The following is an 18,347-nucleotide window of genomic DNA, read 5'->3' on the forward strand; positions in this document are numbered from 1 at the left end:
TTCCTCGAAAACAAAAAGAATGCAAAGTACTTGGCAAATCTTACATTAGGTACAAAACATCTCATTAACAAGAAAAAAGTTGTATCGGTCCAAATCATGGTTAGTAACATGTCTCTCTACGTACTATATTAAAAAGTTTGCGAACGAAGATTGTTGTTTGATATTTGATTTTAGACACACGTACATACACACACATTATGCAAACATAAGCTATAAATAACTGTTATCAAAGATGTCATAAAATAATTAGTATGGAGTAGAGTCATAAAATATGAAATCAAGTTGCCAGTTCATCGCTGAATTATGGTCTCGTAATTTTAGGCTAGTTCTAATATGAAATGACCAGTAGTCATTAGTCAAAGGCAATCAATATTACGGTTATCTCTATCTCTAATTGACGTTTTGATGAAAATACGTTACATATTTTTTTCAGTATTCAAATCTGCTTAAAACACTTGGTAGACATCCCCATAATAAAACAATCACTGTTTAGCCATTGAATCAAAAGTCTTTGTCGTCGTTATATCCTAGATACTATCATAAAGTCTATGTCAATTCTATCAACAAAAATATTCGTCTTCCTCTCGAATTACATGGAAATTGTATGTAATTTTGTAACATTATTAATCTTGTTTTGCTTTAGACCAAATTTTAGGTTTTATAACCAGCGTGGTTATTATATATAGTGGATCATTATCCAAAGTCCAAACTCCGATTAAAAAAAAATATTGGCTCCCAAATCCCAAATGTAATACACAATCTGAAAAATAAAATAAAAAACTTCATCGTCCTAATTCAACTAAGAATATTTGAATTTCATCAAATGATAGTAATCAAAATTGTTATTACAAAAAAAAAAAAGCAAATTTACAGAATAAGTGTTTGGAGCTCATAGAGTTCAAAGAAAAACAACAATTTTCTAAGGCAATGAGTGTATAAAAACAAAATCTCACTATTAAAAAATCTTTTTTTTTTGTAAGAAAACAAAATAACAAAAATGATACTTATAATTTAAGTGCTCATTATATATTTAAGTTATAATTTTCATTATAGACATTAAAGAGAAAACATGAAAAACAAAAAAAGAGAAGAATCCACAATAAATACATAATGTTTTATATAATCCAAATAATTAAACAAAAAAAACTCACCCAAACATTAATTAAAAAAATAAAGATAATTAGAATACATTTTCTTTATTTTTCCAAGTATACATATTTTATTTATTGTTATAAATTAGGGTTGAAATGATTTAGCTGATAAAAAGGGAAAAAAGAAAAGTTAGGAGTTGAAGAGGTGAGAGAGAGAAGAAGGAAGAAGAGAATCCACCAACGTTTCTCCTCCGCTCTCTCTTTGTGGGTTGTCTTCTTTGCTGCAGCTGCTACAGTAGTAAAGGTTCCTCTTTTATCTCCCAAAATTGATCGACTTGTTTCTTCTTCTCACTATACTTCGATCTGTGCATGATTGATTTCTTCTTCTATTATCCTCTTAAGATTCTCTGTATAACTTTTGTGATCATTAACTCCCTTTTTTGATTTTTGTGTGTGTTTCGTCTCTTTTGAATGAATCAATTACTGTAATTTTGGTTTGTTTAAGCATATGTATGTGAAATGTTTTGATTGTGGTTTTTTGACAGTTTCTTGTGTAAGGAAGGTTTTTGTATTTGTTTGTGGGTGGGGGCTGAGTGGAGTGGAGTGGAGTGGAGAGATTCTTATGACGGGGAAGAGAACTAAGACTAATTGCAGATCTGCTTCTCACAAGCTGTTCAAGGATAAGGCTAAGAACCGTGTTGATGATTTGCAAGGCATGCTTTTGGATCTTCAGTCCGCTAGGAAAGAGTCTAGGGGTACTGATGTCTCTCTCCTTGAGGAGCAAGTGAATCAGATGCTTCGTGAGTGGAAATCTGAGCTCAACGAACCTTCTCCTGCTTCTTCCTTGCAACAAGTATGCTTCCTTCTTGTTTCTTTTCCACTAATTTGCTTTCTTTGTTTGATTGCTCTGTGACTCTTGCATGCTTTTTTTGGTGTTTTGTGAAATAACATGGGTTTGTTTTGCTTAAAGCAGGGTGGTACTCTGGGCTCTTTCTCATCAGACATTTGTCGGCTTCTTCAGCTCTGTGATGAGGAAGATGATGCTACCAGCAAATTAGCTGCTCCCAAGCCTGAGCCTGCTGATCAGAATCTTGAAGCTGGCAAAGCTGCTGTCTTTCAAAGGGTCAGTTGTTCTTTACACAACCAACTTTTTTTAATGGTGGTTTAGTTGTGCTTGTGGAGTCCATTATTGTGTTTTAATACAGGGACCATATCTTGACAGGGATACAATTTTGTTCAGGGGAAGTCAGAACATGGATTTCCTTTGGCTGATCATTGCAAAGATCCGCCTTTAGTAGTTGGCAACAACAACTTTGGTGGAACTGCTAATCTGGAATATAATCAGTTTGATCTGCAGCAAGAATTTGAGCCAAACTTCAATGGTGGTTTCAACGATTGTCCCAGTTACGGTGTTGAGGGTCCTCTACATATCTCTACTTTTATGCCTACTATCTGTCCTCCACCTTCTGCGTTCCTGGGTCCAAAATGTGCTCTTTGGGATTGTCCTAGGCCAGCTCAAGGATTCGACTGGTTCCAGGATTACTGCAGCAGCTTCCATGCTGCACTGGCTTTCAATGAAGGACCACCAGGTATGAATCCTGTTGTGCGTCCCGGAGGCATTGGTTTGAAAGACGGTCTTCTTTTTGCTGCTCTTAGCGCAAAAGCTGGAGGGAAAGATGTCGGTATTCCCGAATGTGAAGGAGCTGCAACTGCGAAATCTCCATGGAATGCTCCAGGTAGGCTTTGGTCTCTTGGATTTTACATATATATTAATTGATCACCATTCTTGTGTTGGTCATACTCAAATCTTGTATTTCTGTTGTGGCTGTAGAGCTCTTTGATCTCACGGTTCTAGAGAGTGAGACACTAAGGGAGTGGCTATTCTTTGACAAACCAAGGAGGGCCTTTGAGAGCGGGAACAGAAAGCAAAGATCTTTACCAGATTACAATGGTCGCGGTTGGCATGAGTCACGTAAACAGATCATGGTCGAGTTTGGAGGGCTCAAGAGATCTTACTACATGGATCCACAGCCTCTGCACCATTTTGAATGGCATCTTTACGAATACGAGATCAACAAGTGTGATGCTTGTGCCTTGTACAGGCTCGAGCTCAAGCTCGTTGATGGGAAGAAGAATTCAAAGGGCAAAGTTTCAAACGACTCGGTGGCAGATTTGCAGAAGCAGATGGGAAGACTCACAGCTGAGTTCCCTCCAGAAAACAACAATATGACTACCACCACCACCACGAACAACAACAACAAACGTTGCATCAAAGGAAGACCAAAAGTGAACACAAAAGTTGCCACCGTGAATGTTCAGAACACAGTAGAGCAGGCCGCTGACTATGGAGTAGGTGAAGAGTTTAACTATCTGGTCGGAAATCTAAGCGACTATTATATCGCCTGATAAATTGAAAAAAAATCAGGTTTGAAAAGCTGTTGCTTACCATTTAATTAGGCAGCAGCAAAAAGAAGCTATCTACATCTCGTAGGGAAGAAGTAATGGACTCGTATAATTTGTTTCTTTATATTATAATTCTCTCTATTCATGGAGATTATGTATATATAACAACAAGAAGGGGATGCAGAAGACTGTCCTGGAGTTTGAGAGCTTTGTTCTAACCAAGAGCAGGAAAAGTAAATGTGATGTGGGGGCTGTTTTTTTTTAAAAAGATTCAGTCTTGTCTGTGGAGGTGAAGGCATATTTACTAACATTCCGGTTTATATATTTTGATGCATTTTCGACTCTCTTCTGTGATATATAATGCAGATGACAAATTATGTAACCCGAAGGTTGGAACGGTTTGATTATCGTTATTGTTCTTAATACAATCAGGACCTTTGTTCAATGAGATGACCAAGATGACCAATCTTAGCTCCTAGTTTATCGTCAGCATCTTTTCAAAGATCATGTTATCACTGTCTTTACCGGGAATAATAAGCTCAAGGCATTTATATTTCATAGACGCGAAAATGTTACAAACAATAAATCATATGCTACAGATATTGTAAAATCTCATCTAAAGAGACAGGAACTTGGGGATATGGTTATTGTGGTAATAATGGTCTAACCAATGCAAAAGGACGCTCTGAATTTACAGACATTAACAATTCCAACACAACTACATTTGTTGGAGGGCGACTTTTTAAACCAGGCTCAATCAGCCCTGCAACAGAAAGAATGAACACATCATCGTCATACACTTAAAAGGATAAGAATGGCATTGAACTTGAGGAAATCGAAAGAAGAATCATGGATTTACCAGGCGAGAGTTTTTTTCCTCCATAAAGTTCTTTAGCTAAAGGATTAGCAGCCCAGTGGTTCACAGCAACACGGCTTGTTGGTTGGAACCCTATAATTTTACCTTCAGGTGATAAAACTACCTGCTTCCATTAAAGAACCAGACAAGGAAATCAATGAAGATGAAGTAGTAGTCCACTTAAAGAATTACACTCATCACACTTCAAATTACCTGGTAAGTAGCGATATCTTGCGCAGATGCCTTTGCATCTTCATTAAGTTTTTCCAGAAGCGAAGAGCTTGTAACGATGTGATCTTCAACAGACTTAGCTCTGCTGGTTTCTTTCAAATAATCAGGTACTTCCCCAATCCAGGCACCTATACTGCTTTCTAGGGTTATCTCCCCCACCCAGTTGTAAGCATCCTTGAGCTTGTTGACGAGTAATCCGCAGAATGAATCCAACTACTCATTTAAAGTTTCAAACTTTAGTTTTCGAAAACAATGAAACTAAAGACTGATAAATAATAATTCGTGGTTATCATTAATCTCAGTAGAGAGTCCATACTCCCACAGGAACCATAAACCAATAACATGAAATATCTAGACCTTGCATTGTCTTTGCTTTATATATTATTTGGATGGTTAAGATTGATATAATCAAGTGAACTAGAGCTGTTCTGAAAAGCTATTTATGTCTACATGCATTCGCTAGCCTACACATCTATATGAACAAGTGTTTTTGAAATCCATACCTTAGAGGAATCTGAAGATTGATGAGACAACAACTCACTCTCGGACCATATGATATCTTGGCTTTTTCCAGGATACTTTCTCTCGCCTTTTTGAGGAAAACAGAACTGAGCCGCAGCACTAACAGCAAGAAGAAGAATTCCACTGGCCATAGTGACAGATAGGATTTTCAACAAAGACAGTCCTCTCTGTCAATAGAGAGTAAGCAAACCACAAAAAGTTATCAGAAGTTTCAGTGGAAAAGCAACCAACACTAAGTCATTAAGCCAATCTTCTTACATCACAACATTTCTCCAACATAATGCAGCAAACTCTAATAGCAAACATGAATTCATTGAGCAGACTGAAAACATAGTTCAGCAGGAAACCGAAATGAAGCACACTGATTGAATAGAGCAAGTGATTTATCAAGGACTGTCAATTGGCTCTGACTACATACAAATAATCAGATACCAAAGATCCAGAGCTTAAAAATTGGCGACATCTCCGTCCAATAGTTATACCTTTTCATTGGGTAAGTTTGCATAATTTCGAGAAACATCACATGGTAGCTGTTTTTTGGGAAGTGAGTATACATCTTCAAAGTACATATCCAATGCTTCAGCCAACCCAACCTAAAGAATTTTATACAAGTGTCAGGAATGTAGGGGATATCATGAAAATACCGTGCGTGGAAACAAACATCTTTGTCACCATAGAGCATGTAAAATGAAGCAGTACAAGAAATTTTATTGCCCTAGATCCAATGATTGATAATATCTTTCATCCTGCCACACAATCTATCAGCATCTCCTTGTTGTGTGTATAGAAAAAAAGGATGACTACACTTGTGACGGATTCTACACTGTCTAAGACATCCACCAATTTTGAACAATATCCAATATGGCTCCATATTATCATATACAACCAAGAACAGCTATGAGGAATAGAAAATGATAACTTAGAAATGTAAAATGTATTTTCAAACTATTTAAAGGGGGAGCCACACTACCATTCCCAGTCCTACACAAAGCATCAAGAACAAAAGCCTAGATGGGTAGGCTACATAAAGAAAGAGAAAAAGTCTTATACCATTTGTGAGTGAGTTAGAAGAACCTCCCACTTATTCTCACTGGACTTTCTCCACCCCTCAAGCTTTAGGTCCGCAAGTATTGTAGTATCAATCTCTAGTCGATATGCAGGTAAATACTCACTTGCCCAAGTACTAAATCCAGGGCCACCAATTTTTTCCAACTTCGAATTGGCAGACATGTTCCACCACCGACTTCTTTGCCTAGTGTCTGCAAGTTTAAAATTCTCCTCCCTTGACTGGTAATACTCAAGCAAGTGGTTGGTATTCTGCTCATCATCAAATACCTTATGAAGGACGACTGAGCAGTCTCTTGAAGCAATCCTCCTGTGTTTAGAAAACCACTTCAAAAAGGGAAACTTAACTTTTCCCAGATAATCATCAAGGAAACTCTTCTCAGTGCTTTGAAGAGCGGAGATGCATATAACTTCTGCAATAACAGATATAGCCCGTTCATCGGATGAGCTAAGAGTGAAGGATGTAGAAACCTGCTGAAACGGGAATGAATAAGACAACTGAACCTATCAGTATCAAATTCCACTTGCAGGGCCAGTAACACTAGAAACATGACATCAAAACGAAGTTAAACCTCTCGAGTGTTTTCGAAATCTCCCATTTCTCTTTCAGCTCCAGGTCCAAATAACACAAGCTGAAAGTTCCACAGCTGTCTCAAAACGACTTGCCTAAAAGTCATAGCAAGTATGTTCTTGGACAAATCTCCACCAGAAAGATCCTCGGAAAGAGACCGCCGCAGCTTTTTAGCTCGCTCTTTAACTTTCTTAGTAGGCAAGAACTGTTTCCAAAAAAACAACAAAAAAAAAATGTTACCTTTAAATGTCAAAACTCAATTGCTGTAATGTAGAATCAAATGCAACCAGAAACTGACCAATCTGGTTGACACAGTAGCCTTAGGATCAGATCCTCCGGGGAAAACAGTCTCGACCACCATAACAGGGACATTCTCACGAAGATGATCATCGGCAGCTTCACCACCGTCAGCAGAAGCCGCAGTTAAAGCCTGATCAAAAGCTACAGTACCAACGAGACTGAGCCGAGCTGAATTGTTCTCGTAAGTCCTCACACATGGAAGCGCCTTCCCATCTGATTCCGCCACGAAACGGAGAATGTCCTCCTCCGCTGAAGGATTTTTAGCAAAACGGATAAAAGACACGAAGCTTCTTCTCCGATATGGAACAGATTTGAAATTTCTGGAGGGAAAGAGAAGTGAAGAAGAAGAAGCAGTAGAAGCCATTGACGAACAGATAAAAAATCCCTAAAACCCTAAGGGGGAGGTTTGAGGTAGACGAAACAACTAAAACGGTGTCGTTTCTCGTATGTGAAAGTGCCACGTCACATTATTTGACACGTGTCAGTGTCGATAGAGTTTAAAGAGAACCATTTCAACGAAACAACGACGACAATGGCGGAGGAGAAGAACACTACTTCATCGTCGGCGGAGAAGAAACCGACGCCGGGGATCGGATCGGGTTCCGGTGGTAAAAGGATTCCGTATTATAACCCACCGGAGTCGGTGAATCCGGATCAGGCGACGCTAAGGGAGCAGTGGAAGTTCGCGATTCGGCAGTATAGCAAATGGTACTCTCACGCTTGGGGGACTGCGATTCTCGCTGGAGGACTCTTCTTTGGACTCGGTTGGATCATCAAGGGCTCTAATCCTCTTCCTTCTCTTCAGTCGAGTTCTAAGCCTAAGCCACCTCCTCCTGGACGCGAGGACGAGAAAAAATGAATGATTCTGTGTCTGCGTTTTTTACTGGTGAGATTCATCTTCTTCAATTTTGAATATCTCGATTCTTAGGTTTGAACGAATTTATCTCAGACTAGTCTAAGTGTATTGTAATGCCATGCCTCATAGATTATGCTTTGACTATAGGATCAAAGGATTAGGTTCTTTTGCTACTCACATCTGTAGAATCCATTACTATGTGCTCTTGTTAGTTAGTTCCATATTCGTCAATCTTAACTCGTTGATGAGGTTTCTGCAATTGGATTTCATAAGTATTAAGTATTTTTGGATAAATCCTGAGTTTGTGGGTACACTCAAGATTCTGTAATTGTTCTTCTTCTTTTATGTCTTTAGGTTTTGTGTCATTACCACGCAGTTGAAAGAAACGTTTCCAAGCACAATTTTTGGACTTTTAACACTCAAGTCCATTGAAAGAAACTGATGAGGCTGTTTTGACCTCTATTTGCAGGTTGTGGAAAGCATGATGAGACGCGAGATGGAGCATCAACAATGACACATCTTCATGTATATTACGAAGAACATCGATCGTTAGAAGCAGAGAGAGAGCAGAAGGCAAGAAATTGTAGAGTTAAAAACTTTAATGTCAGCTTTGTTTGTCTGATAATTCCAAGAATGTATACAAATTTGCAGGAAATTAATAAAAATGTTGATTTTGAATGATACAAAAATACAAAGAAAGAAAAAAAAGAAAATAGAGAGAAGTAAGCTTGTCTATGCAGAGCAGCAACCAGGTTTTTTAACAGCTGAGATATCATCACGGCTTCCGACGTTAATCATCTGTCCTTTAGGCAAAGCAGTGGTTGGATCATCTCCAGCTTCAAGAGCCTTCTTGCTAACGACTCTGTAAATCTGTGTGAGAACTTCGGTGAAAGCGTTATCAACATTCACTGCTTCAAGTGCGGAAGTCTCCATGAAAAAGGTATTCTCTCTCTCAGCAAATGCCTTTGCTTCTTCTGTTGAGATGGCTCGAAGGTGACGAAGATCAGCTTTGTTACCTACGAGCATGATCACAATGTTTGCATCCGTGTGGTCCCTTAGCTCCTTTAGCCATCTCTCAACGTTCTCGAATGTCACATGACGTGTCACGTCGTAAACAAGCAATGCACCAACGGCTCCTCTGTAGTAAGCGCTCGTGATGGCTCGGTACCTAATTTTAAATTTGATTTTGTCATCATACAGAACGTAAACAAATTTTCAAGTAATGATAAGAGTAGATACCTTTCTTGGCCAGCAGTATCCCAGATTTGAGCCTTGACAATCTTATCATCGCATTGGATGCTACGTGTTGCGAATTCAACACCGATTGTCGCACGTGAGTCGTGGCTGAAATCATTTCTGGTGAAACGAGATAACAAGTTAGATTTTCCGACGCCGGAATCTCCGGTTAAAACCACCTTGAAGAGGTAATCGTAATCGTCTTCTGCTCTATATGCTCCCATCTTCTATCCGAAGGTTAACCTCTTTGTTTATGAGGTTGGTTGTTCTTAGTTAAGACGATAATATCTAATAATGAAAATGTATTTGGCTATTCCAAGAACTTGGGATGACAACGAGAGAAATCCCAAAATGCGTTTTCTTATTTCTTTTGGTTCTAAAACATAAGTTTTATTTTCTCTTGTTTTTAACGTTTTCTAAATTGGAGAAGCTACCAATTTGAGTTATGAATGTGGGAAGACAGCGAGAAGAAACAGAAATTTAAGGAACCTCCTCTACTTTTTGTTTTTTAAAATTAGGCTAAACATAAACATTTCTAAATTTCTACCGCTTAGAAACGAATGAGAGTTTTTGACAGAGGCTAAACATACACGTTTCCGGTTTGGCGACTTTTGTTACACATGTCAGTTAATTCTGTTTCAGTTGTTATAAATTCCCATTTGGTTCAGCATAAAATATATACTCCTAGTAACCCATTCAAGTTAAAATACTCATCATGTTTTCAGTTTGCAACTACAACTATCTTTTCTATTTAAGGATTTAGCAACAAAATTTGTATTCACTCATGCACATAATCATATACTGGGAAGTCACAGCCAAGAGAGCCTTCCTCCGAGTGTAAGAGTGCAAGACAAACATCACAGAAATAACAAGGATTCTCATGTGCCCACTTGTTATCCACTGCAACCTTTGAAGCTCTATTTATCTTGCAAACGCCGCATTTCTGAAACTTGGGCTTCGATCGAAATATTATAGGGTAAGCTGTTCTGCTCTGAACATCCTCTGGATGACTCAGCCTCATGTCCCGTATCACTATCATGTGCTTGCATTCTCCCTGTTCTCAGTTTAATCAGTAACGTTTTCATAGGATGAGCATTAAAGGTTACAGAAAAGGGATTTTACCTGATGACAGTAGAGATAACTAGCTCCGACTCTGAATCTTAAGTCACAGAAGCGCGTACTCTGCATGTTTGCAGTTTTGAAACGAGGTACATCCATGGATTTCGATTCACCTAGAACCGCTTTCTGCTTTTTATGTAATTCCCCGGTTAGAATGCATTCCCATTTTTGAAGAGCTTCATCTTTCGAGTTCCATATCCAATCTAAAATAGGGTAGCTGTAATCTTTGACCGATGAGTTTCTTGAATCATTGTGAAAGACATCCTAGACAAGCAAAAAGCAACTGGTTCAATTAGAAAAGAAGAAATTAAACTTATTTTAGTCATCAAAAGATAAGAAAAATGAACAGATGAATTCTTACTTCTATGAGAAAGTATCCAGAGGGGTTATACTTTCCAGCCTTTTTCATCACATGGTCTGTAAGACAGTGAATCTTGTCTTTCAATTCAGTCAACATTTGACGTCCTAGAACCAAAATTTCTTGGGTCTGAACAAAACAAATCACACAGATATTGTAGTAGTTAGCACAATTCAGTCAATGTTATTCAGACTTCGATTTCTCCAAAAAAATATGCAGAGTACATCAAAGGGTTTTGACAGAACAATGCAGTACCTTAACCTTACGACTGTTATAAATCTCAACACACAAAATGACTTCAGGATATAGCGTATCCACTTGTCCCTGAATGTCTGATGGCTTCACTTTCTGTTTACATAGCACGAAGATAATATTTAGCAGGAGGCATGATGAGTTAAAAAAGATGTTTGGACTAGCATAGCCATAGCCAACACTAAACAAAATTGCAGGGGGAAATAACTTGCCGTGTAATTGTTATATATGAACTTAAGAGATTTCATCTGCTCATAACCGTCTGGAAGTGCAGCTACATCTTTACCAGTTTCACAAGTTTTGCTGAACAAAAGTTAAAAATCAAAGAAACATAAGCATAAAGCATACAAGGTTACATCAGCAAACCAGAGACTATGCAATAGTAAATCACAGACCTGGAGCAGTGCAGCCTCACAGCTGCCTTATCCTCCTCCTGCTTTTGTTTAATTTTGGCAAGCTGCTCGACTTTGGCAAGATAAGCTTCCTGAAACCAAAAACATGACCATATCAATGTAAATTCAATTAAGCATAAGCTTGACTACTACTTCCATCATTCCTTGTTGACCCAAAGCCAGTACACTAGTAAAATCCATGTAAATTTGGTATCAAGTGATACTAAACACATATAGCTATTGATATAAACTAATAGCCAGCCATACCAAAAACCATGTTAGATAAACTTACATCAGTCTTTTTTTCTGTCCGCTTCTTTACCCCAGTATTCTTTACAGTCCTCTTCCTTTTTGCACTGCAGTAGACAGGAGAGGTAACAGTTTGTTTTCATTCTACAATTGTATATAAGTCAACCTAACAATTAATGTTATCGCAGGAAGACAGAGCATTAGATTTAAAAAATAGAAAGTCTGGGAATGAATGATACATACTGATGAGAGGCGTTTAAAGACTGTTCGAGCTCCTTTTGGGAAAGGTTTTCATCTTCCTGCGATAACATCAAGGCCCAAAGTTGTCACTCAAACTCCAAAGACAGCAAAAAGAAGAAGAATACAAATCCATATAAAGGATGATTAGGCAACATACAGGAAAGGCTTCCTTCATAGCCATCTCAGTGAGTTCCTCATCTGTATAAATCTTGAGATCATCAGTTCTGCAACAAAATCCTCCCAGTTACATATATCTTTATATGTATTGTTTTCTCATTGAAACCAAGGAGCCAGAGGAATATACTTACGAGACATGAGAAGATGATGAGGGAGATAAATGAGTATCCAAATCCTCGAGTAGATTGAGAAAAGAAGAACGGAACTCAGGGACTGTAGAAATGTTTCCAACCATGTTTGGCAGATAAAGGGGTCCTCCTCTGGGTACCAATGAAGTGGTTGGTCTATGTTCACTTCTCTCGCTCTCGCTCTCGCTCTCACTCTCCATTGTTGCTCCGTTTGCTTTCTCTCTCTCTCTGATAGCACCAGAGACAGATGCCGAATTAAAGAGGAGACGAAGACGATTACACTTGAAAGAGAGAATTTTGATCGGTCTCTGAAATTCCCAGACGAATTGATACTTTTAGGTTTCGGATTTCGAATTAACAAAACCCAAATTCGCTAGACTTCAGGAAACTCTAAAATTAGGGTTTTAGAAGTAGAAAGGATCGGGATTTTACTTTAGTCGATGCAATTAAAGAGTAGAGACTGAGGATTGTTGCAGTCCTCCATTGTTGAAGGAGCTCGTCATCGTCGTGGTGGAGAAGAAGAAGAAGAAGATTCGAAGTCTCTGAAGGAGAGACTATTTTATTTATAATGTAACCCGGTTTAATTGTTAACCGGTGATTATTTGCCTTACTCGTCGATTAAATCATTAAACCGGAGTTGTAAACATAATATGGGCCTGTGTCCCGTTATACACACACACTTCTTTAAGCAAATTTCTTCTATTTCAAGAAGGTTTTGATGAGAGAACAGCTGCTCTCAAACTCTCATCACCTACTACTGCTAAAAGAATACTGTTTATCTGCTGCTGGTCCGTTGTTGATTTCAAAACCGGGGCAAGACCAGTCGTAAGCAGGAATTGTGTAAGGACCCTTGAGGAAGCCCATCGCGATCCATCGGTATGCAGATTCCGTCAAATGAAAACCATCCCAATGCACGTACTTTGAAGGATCAATACAACTATCCACGTTTTTAGTCCCACACCAACTCATACTATTGAAGTTGTATGGTTCTCCTGTTCCACAACAAGCTGACAAGGGTCGTCCGCTCGTGAACCCTGTTCATAAATATGAATCGGTTTGAGAACCTTTAGTTTTGAAAAAAAATGGGTAGGTATATAGATTCAAAAGAGTTGGGGGTATAACCGAATTTGGCCGGTTCTAGGAATATACGTAACAAGGCATTGTAGTAATCTGCGTATAGGATTGTAACATGAGGGTAGAGTTTCTGTACTCGGTTGATTTCTTCTTGAAGCTCCTTGTTGTGGTATTCTATAAACTCGTTTAGCGACTTCAAACATCCGGTTAAAGGATCGTATTCTTCCTTGTTTGATATCCAATACTCTGTTAGAAACGCTGACCAGCATCCTATTGGGAAGTCCGCAGGCACCATGATGGTTTTGCCTCCCATATTGACCAAATCCTTTATATATTGTTAATTCTATTCATATTCAAGATTCACTCTGACTGATTTATGCAGAGATTATTAAACAAGGGTTTATATATGAGAAAGAATGGTACCGTAATCACAGAAGACATAGAACTGATCACTAATGGAACCAGCTCTTTTAGCTCCTCGACGGTTTTACCAACCAAGAAACCATAGTTATAATCGTTCCCTCCAATCTCTCCAACGATAAGCAAAGCATTTCCAATCATTTCTCTGCAATCTATAAGGAAAAAAATCATTACAAATGAGTTTGTAACATTGCATCTCCGAGGACAAACTTAATGGTATCTTACCGGGAATTGGATTAACACTATATATATATGATGCATAAGAAGCAAATTATATTCACAGAATAATAAATTATTCATTACCTGCAAGTGAACCACATATATTTGGTAAACTCTCCTTGAAGTTCTTAAACTGAACTCCTAAACTAACATTGGTGTAATGATAATAAATTCCTCTGCTCTCAAGAACTGATTGTTCTAACGCGGTTGCACCCGCTACAGCGAAATTAACCCCTTTTCCAAAGCTTGCATTTTGAGATCCGTGGAAAGGAGGCAGGTACGGAAGCCCCAAAAATTCAGCTGTACAAGAGAAAATTTGAAGAATCACTTTAAAGGGTTTCATACTCAAAATCTAAAAAGTCTATTTTCAAGACTCTTAGTAGAGAGATTAAATTACCGATGAAGTCGATGATGAGGCGACCATTGGAGTAACGACCGGTGGGAAAGTGGAAGAAGGTTTCACCGTATGGTGGAAATGCGGAGTGAGGAGGATTGTCAGCGTCGGAGAGAGCGAGCAAGTTTCCAGTGTCGGTAATGGAATCTCCGAAGCTGATGATCGATTTGAACTTCCCACACTGTTTTACTTGTGAGCTTACGACTGTGGTTAGCATAGTGATTAGGAAGAAGGTCCTGGTGAGTTTCTTGAACAGATAAAAATGTGGAGACTCCATCGAAGAAGAAGACTGGAGAAGGAAGAAACCACGCAAAAGCAGAGCAATGTGTAGTTCAGCAATGTTTGGGATATTAACTGTGAGGCTAAGGGACTGTGTCTCGCTGTATACTCGTAAATTCAGAAAGTAACGTTCAACGATAAAATATCTTTTTTTTTTTTTTTTTTTTTGGTTTCAAAATTACAAAATCTATCCAAATTAACATTATATGCTTTAGATGGTAATGAAAACGATGGTATAAAAAGCTGTTTTTTTTTTTTTTTTTTTTGACCATATCAATTATGTTTTCGTATGTAAAGCACGAGGCCATGAATGTTTGTTTTTCAAATGGTTTTTGGATTTTGGATTTTTTTTTCGTTTTTGATTTGTGGTGTAGATTTGTTATAAACTTGAATGGGTACTTTGTTTGTTGTGGTTTTGGTTTTATTTTAATGGATTATATTTTTCTTTTTAAAAAATAATGAAATAATATGAAGCTATCACAAAAAACAGCTGTAATTTTTTTTTCTTAATCTATATACTTATTTAAGCAACTCTTTAAACAAATAACCATACTCCATATAAAATATTACACAAAATGCCACTGTATTTTAATACAAAATATAATAACAGAATCTTAATATTAATTTGTTGTAACGTGAAAATGATTATCCAAAAAAAATAATAATTATTAATTTATTAGATTACAAAAAATCATTAATAAAATAATTTCGAAATTATTTAATAAAATAATAATAAAATTATTTCGAAATTATGTAATAAAATAATTAAACAGATTCTATTTATTGTTTCAGAAATCTTAGGAAACAATAACAAACTATTTAGAAAATTATAAAACTTAAATTTATTTATAAAACTAAGATTAAATATTTACATATCTAAATCATTTAATAATACAAATATATATTAAAATTAGGATACAACATTGTTTATATTTTTAAAATATATCTATATACTTATTTAAGCTATGTTGTTAAAAATTTAACCAGTTCTCATGTGACATATTACGAAAATGATATTATATTTTAATTATTCTAATAACTAACAAAAGAAAAGTTTAGATTTATTTACAAAATAATAAAACTCTATTTATTGTTTCATAAATCTTAGGAAATAATAACAAACTATTTTAATTGGCTAAAACTTAATTTTTTATACACAATATTCATTATATAAACAATACTAAGTGTATAATATTGATAATATACATAACCAAATTGTAATTTTCACCTATAAAATTAATATACAACATGTTATACCAATAACTTCAATTTGTAAATTTGGTATATTAAGATCTCTAAACACGATCACATCAATTTGTAATACCAAATCACGGGTCAATACATGTTTTGTTGGATTTTTTTGACTTTACCGAATGTATAATTAACGAATTTGATATTGCACCAAACCAAAATAGTAGTACCAACTACGGCTCGAAATCAGAGTATGACCTTAAGTAAATTAAATATATGATTTTATAAAATGTATAGAATTAATATATTTTCTACTATTATTTTGTAACAAACAAATCCAAATTTACATAAATATTTCTTTACGCTGGTAACATTATTCTACAAAATATTAACGTGTATTTATGAGTCGGGTAATAAAACGGGTAATGAGACGGGTAACAAGACGCTCAAAAATTAAATTAATATCCGATACTCGATCATTATTCATGGATAAAATAATTATTATATCCTTCACTTGACCCTAAAGCTGTGGGTACCTTTTTTCGGGACGGATACAAACCGAAAAACGGGTCCAATACGGGTACCGGTAGTAGTTTCGAGGCCTACCTATTAGTAGTTTAATATGAATCAAAATTCACCATATAGTACTATATTATATAACATGTAAATGAATGATACAACATAAACATAATATTAACAAATAACAAAAAAAAAAAAAATTTGCGTTACCAGCGCATGTTATTATCTAGTTAATTAATTAAAAAGGCTGTTTTTACTTTTTATCCCAAAAAAAAAAGTTGTTGAAACCAAAAAAAATTATAAAACTATTGTATCGATGGGATTATCTCAACTGGAATTAAGGATGGGCATTTAAACCGAACCAAACTAAACCAAACCCAATCCTACACTTCAACCATTCAGTTATGTATTTTTTCAACCCAAATGGTTCGGTTTGGTTCGCTTTTAAACCGAACCGAACCAATAATCCAATATGTTTTTAAAATTAATTAATAATATTATTAAAATTATAAATATGTGATATTACCTATTACCATTTGCATTTGGTTTCTATTTTACTTTATTTAAAATTTTCTAATAAAATTAACTAAATATAAATATAGATTCAGTTATATTTAATATTAGGTATTAATTTTATTTTTCTAGCTTTTCTAATTTATTTGATTAATAAACTATTATAAAACTATAATCAATTTTATTTTGTTACATTATTTAATTTTTAAACCAAATTAAAACCGAACCAAACCAAATTAAAACCAAACCGATCCGAACACAAACTAAACCAAACTGATCCGAACACAAACCAAACCAAATTAACTTTGATTGAATTTGGTTAGAGTTTTACCAAAATCGAATAAACCGAACTGAACTGAATCCAAACCGAATATATCATCTCTTCAAATATTATCAAATTAAACTAATCCATTATGATATATTAGGCATTATGGACCACTATGACATATTAGGCATTATGGACCATTACCATTATGATATATTAGGCATTATGGACCATTCTATCACGTTCAACTAATCCACTTTGGTATCGACAGATTCTTCAAATATCGTAAAATTTCTAATGGTTGAGAATCTATTTGAAGAACTCATGGAACATTTATCCTTTTCTCCCTTTGCTCATTGTATTGTATGTTGAAGAATCCACCTCTTTATGAGTCTTTGATTTAAATGAAAGTTCACTTACTTGACAAAAAAAACTATTTAATCAATAAAATCATTTGTAAGTTTCATGTCTAAAAGATTTCTAGTAATATCAAGTTAACTAAATAGATTTTTAACAAATAGTTGCATATTTTAATTAACCATCAACTACATAATTACCCGTGCTATAAAGCACAAAGATATGTTTGCATAAACTGTAGTTTGTTAGTTATAAAATAATAGTAGAAGTTTCATTTGATTTACTCTATATATTTTATAATTGTTTTACAACTAATTTACTTAGTTTCATATTTTGATTTCAACCCGTCTTTGGTACATGGTAAAATGTTCAAATCTCTAAATTAGATAAATTTGGTAAAATCCAAAAATATAAAACAAAACCTGTATTAAAGCTATCGTGTTTAGAAATATCGATTTAACTTTTTGATTTTTTTTAGTTGTATATACTATATTAAATAAAACATAACATTTGTGATTTCTTAGATTTTAATAAGATGTCACTGTGTCGATGTGTAGTGTGAAAAAATATTTAATAAATTAGATAAAATATTTATATTTTTAAAATATAAGCAATGTTGTATCTTAGTTTTAAAATATATATGTCATTATTAAACAATTTAAAGATGCAAATATTTAATCTTAGTTTTATAACTAAAATTAAGTTTTATAACTAAAATTAAGTTTTATAATTGTTCTAAATAGTTTGCTATTGTCTCCTAAAATTTCTGAAACAATAAATAGAATCTGTTAAATAATTTTGAAAATATTATTTTATTATTTTATAAACCAATATAAGCTTTTTGTTAGTTATTAAATTAATTAAAATGCAAGAACATTTTTTGTAATATATCACATGATAGTATAATTAAACTTCTAAACCTGATCAACATCCTCGACCTGCAAACGGTAGGAGACGGCACCTACACCCAGACCTAATGGTAAATCATTTGATTAATCCACGGACTAATGAGTGACATTTACCTATCCTCCAAGAATTTATGGATCCGGAGGATATTCAAACTATTAAGA

At 35.4% G+C, this 18,347-nt stretch overlaps 6 protein-coding genes across 12 annotated transcripts; 2 read left to right on the plus strand and 4 right to left on the minus strand.

Annotated features, from left to right (window-relative positions):
• The first annotated feature begins 625 nt into the window (after positions 1–625).
• LOC104757200 (transcription factor VOZ1) lies at positions 626–3,939 on the plus strand. 2 transcript variants are annotated; one of them, XM_010479926.3, is made up of 5 exons: positions 626–1,395; positions 1,637–1,944; positions 2,065–2,214; positions 2,314–2,827; positions 2,923–3,939. In XM_010479926.3, the coding sequence occupies exons 2-5, from the start codon at positions 1,714–1,716 to the stop codon at positions 3,495–3,497; spliced, it is 1,470 nt and encodes a 489-aa protein (XP_010478228.2). In that variant the 5' UTR covers positions 626–1,395; positions 1,637–1,713; the 3' UTR covers positions 3,498–3,939. The 2 variants fall into 2 exon arrangements, with proteins under 2 accessions (XP_010478228.2, XP_087352059.1); XM_087495933.1 differs by having other exon boundaries at positions 1,150–1,395; positions 2,332–2,827.
• An 89-nt stretch (positions 3,940–4,028) lies between these two features.
• Positions 4,029–7,420, minus strand: LOC104757201 (uncharacterized). 2 transcript variants are annotated; one of them, XM_010479927.3, is made up of 8 exons: positions 7,038–7,420; positions 6,741–6,944; positions 6,154–6,642; positions 5,586–5,696; positions 5,085–5,270; positions 4,564–4,794; positions 4,354–4,474; positions 4,029–4,257 (listed from the first exon to the last, which is right to left on the minus strand). In XM_010479927.3, exons 1-8 carry the CDS (start codon positions 7,401–7,403, stop codon positions 4,139–4,141), a joined length of 1,827 nt encoding a protein of 608 aa, XP_010478229.1. In that variant the 5' UTR covers positions 7,404–7,420; the 3' UTR covers positions 4,029–4,138. The 2 variants fall into 2 exon arrangements, with proteins under 2 accessions (XP_010478229.1, XP_010478230.1); XM_010479928.3 differs by having other exon boundaries at positions 6,154–6,639; positions 7,038–7,403.
• A 124-nt stretch (positions 7,421–7,544) lies between these two features.
• Positions 7,545–8,608, plus strand: LOC104757203 (uncharacterized). The gene is made up of 2 exons (XM_010479931.3): positions 7,545–7,925; positions 8,365–8,608. Exon 1 carries the CDS (start codon positions 7,572–7,574, stop codon positions 7,896–7,898), a length of 327 nt encoding a protein of 108 aa, XP_010478233.1. The 5' UTR covers positions 7,545–7,571; the 3' UTR covers positions 7,899–7,925; positions 8,365–8,608.
• On the minus strand, positions 8,477–9,587 carry LOC104757202 (ras-related protein RABA1i). The gene is made up of 2 exons (XM_010479930.3): positions 9,135–9,587; positions 8,477–9,063 (listed from the first exon to the last, which is right to left on the minus strand). Exons 1-2 carry the CDS (start codon positions 9,353–9,355, stop codon positions 8,628–8,630), a joined length of 657 nt encoding a protein of 218 aa, XP_010478232.1. The 5' UTR covers positions 9,356–9,587; the 3' UTR covers positions 8,477–8,627.
• A 207-nt stretch (positions 9,588–9,794) lies between these two features.
• LOC104757204 (snRNA-activating protein complex subunit) lies at positions 9,795–13,080 on the minus strand. Of its 5 annotated transcripts, none has more exons than XM_019238669.2 (11): positions 12,479–13,080; positions 12,050–12,274; positions 11,899–11,965; positions 11,745–11,800; positions 11,545–11,608; positions 11,256–11,344; positions 11,073–11,163; positions 10,864–10,956; positions 10,612–10,737; positions 10,254–10,514; positions 9,795–10,185 (listed from the first exon to the last, which is right to left on the minus strand). In XM_019238669.2, the coding sequence occupies exons 2-11, from the start codon at positions 12,244–12,246 to the stop codon at positions 9,910–9,912; spliced, it is 1,320 nt and encodes a 439-aa protein (XP_019094214.1). In that variant the 5' UTR covers positions 12,247–12,274; positions 12,479–13,080; the 3' UTR covers positions 9,795–9,909. The 5 variants fall into 5 exon arrangements, with proteins under 5 accessions (XP_019094214.1, XP_010478234.1, XP_087352060.1 ...); XM_010479932.3 differs by having other exon boundaries at positions 12,050–12,354; XM_087495934.1 differs by having other exon boundaries at positions 11,899–11,939; positions 12,050–12,354; positions 12,479–12,620.
• LOC104757205 (GDSL esterase/lipase At1g28610) lies at positions 12,577–14,725 on the minus strand. Its single transcript, XM_010479934.3, has 5 exons — positions 14,157–14,725; positions 13,844–14,059; positions 13,544–13,692; positions 13,169–13,445; positions 12,577–13,080 (listed from the first exon to the last, which is right to left on the minus strand). The coding sequence occupies exons 1-5, from the start codon at positions 14,428–14,430 to the stop codon at positions 12,794–12,796; spliced, it is 1,203 nt and encodes a 400-aa protein (XP_010478236.1). The 5' UTR covers positions 14,431–14,725; the 3' UTR covers positions 12,577–12,793.
• Positions 14,726–18,347: the final 3,622 nt, after the last annotated feature.

The sequence above is a fragment of the Camelina sativa genome, chromosome 17, assembly GCF_030686135.1.
Source record: "Camelina sativa cultivar CO46 ecotype springtype chromosome 17, ASM3068613v1".
In the NCBI taxonomy this organism is placed as follows: domain Eukaryota; kingdom Viridiplantae; phylum Streptophyta; class Magnoliopsida; order Brassicales; family Brassicaceae; genus Camelina; species Camelina sativa.

Excerpts from the sequence above, each read along its gene's own strand:
- LOC104757204 (XM_019238669.2), bottom strand. The coding sequence starts at position 12,246 with ATGGAGAGTGAGAGCGAGAGCGAGAGCGAGAGAAGTGAACATAGACCA. Across the intron at positions 11,609-11,744 it reads TCTTTAAACGCCTCTCATCA|TGCAAAAAGGAAGAGGACTG; the intron begins GTATGTATCATT and ends TGTCTACTGCAG. Across the intron at positions 11,164-11,255 it reads GTGAGGCTGCACTGCTCCAG|CAAAACTTGTGAAACTGGTA; the intron begins GTCTGTGATTTA and ends ACTTTTGTTCAG.
- LOC104757202 (XM_010479930.3), bottom strand. The coding sequence starts at position 9,355 with ATGGGAGCATATAGAGCAGAAGACGATTACGATTACCTCTTCAAGGTG. Across the intron at positions 9,064-9,134 it reads GATACTGCTGGCCAAGAAAG|GTACCGAGCCATCACGAGCG; the intron begins GTATCTACTCTT and ends ATTTAAAATTAG.
- LOC104757203 (XM_010479931.3), top strand. The coding sequence starts at position 7,572 with ATGGCGGAGGAGAAGAACACTACTTCATCGTCGGCGGAGAAGAAACCG.
- LOC104757205 (XM_010479934.3), bottom strand. The coding sequence starts at position 14,430 with ATGGAGTCTCCACATTTTTATCTGTTCAAGAAACTCACCAGGACCTTC. Across the intron at positions 13,693-13,843 it reads TATATGTGGTTCACTTGCAG|ATTGCAGAGAAATGATTGGA; the intron begins GTAATGAATAAT and ends TTTTCCTTATAG. Across the intron at positions 13,446-13,543 it reads CTATGTCTTCTGTGATTACG|GATTTGGTCAATATGGGAGG; the intron begins GTACCATTCTTT and ends CAATATATAAAG.
- LOC104757200 (XM_010479926.3), top strand. The coding sequence starts at position 1,714 with ATGACGGGGAAGAGAACTAAGACTAATTGCAGATCTGCTTCTCACAAG. Across the intron at positions 1,945-2,064 it reads CTGCTTCTTCCTTGCAACAA|GGTGGTACTCTGGGCTCTTT; the intron begins GTATGCTTCCTT and ends TGCTTAAAGCAG. Across the intron at positions 2,828-2,922 it reads ATCTCCATGGAATGCTCCAG|AGCTCTTTGATCTCACGGTT; the intron begins GTAGGCTTTGGT and ends TTGTGGCTGTAG.
- LOC104757201 (XM_010479927.3), bottom strand. The coding sequence starts at position 7,403 with ATGGCTTCTACTGCTTCTTCTTCTTCACTTCTCTTTCCCTCCAGAAAT. Across the intron at positions 6,643-6,740 it reads ATTTCGAAAACACTCGAGAG|CAGGTTTCTACATCCTTCAC; the intron begins GTTTAACTTCGT and ends TTCCCGTTTCAG. Across the intron at positions 5,697-6,153 it reads TTCTAACTCACTCACAAATG|GTTGGGTTGGCTGAAGCATT; the intron begins GTATAAGACTTT and ends AAAATTCTTTAG.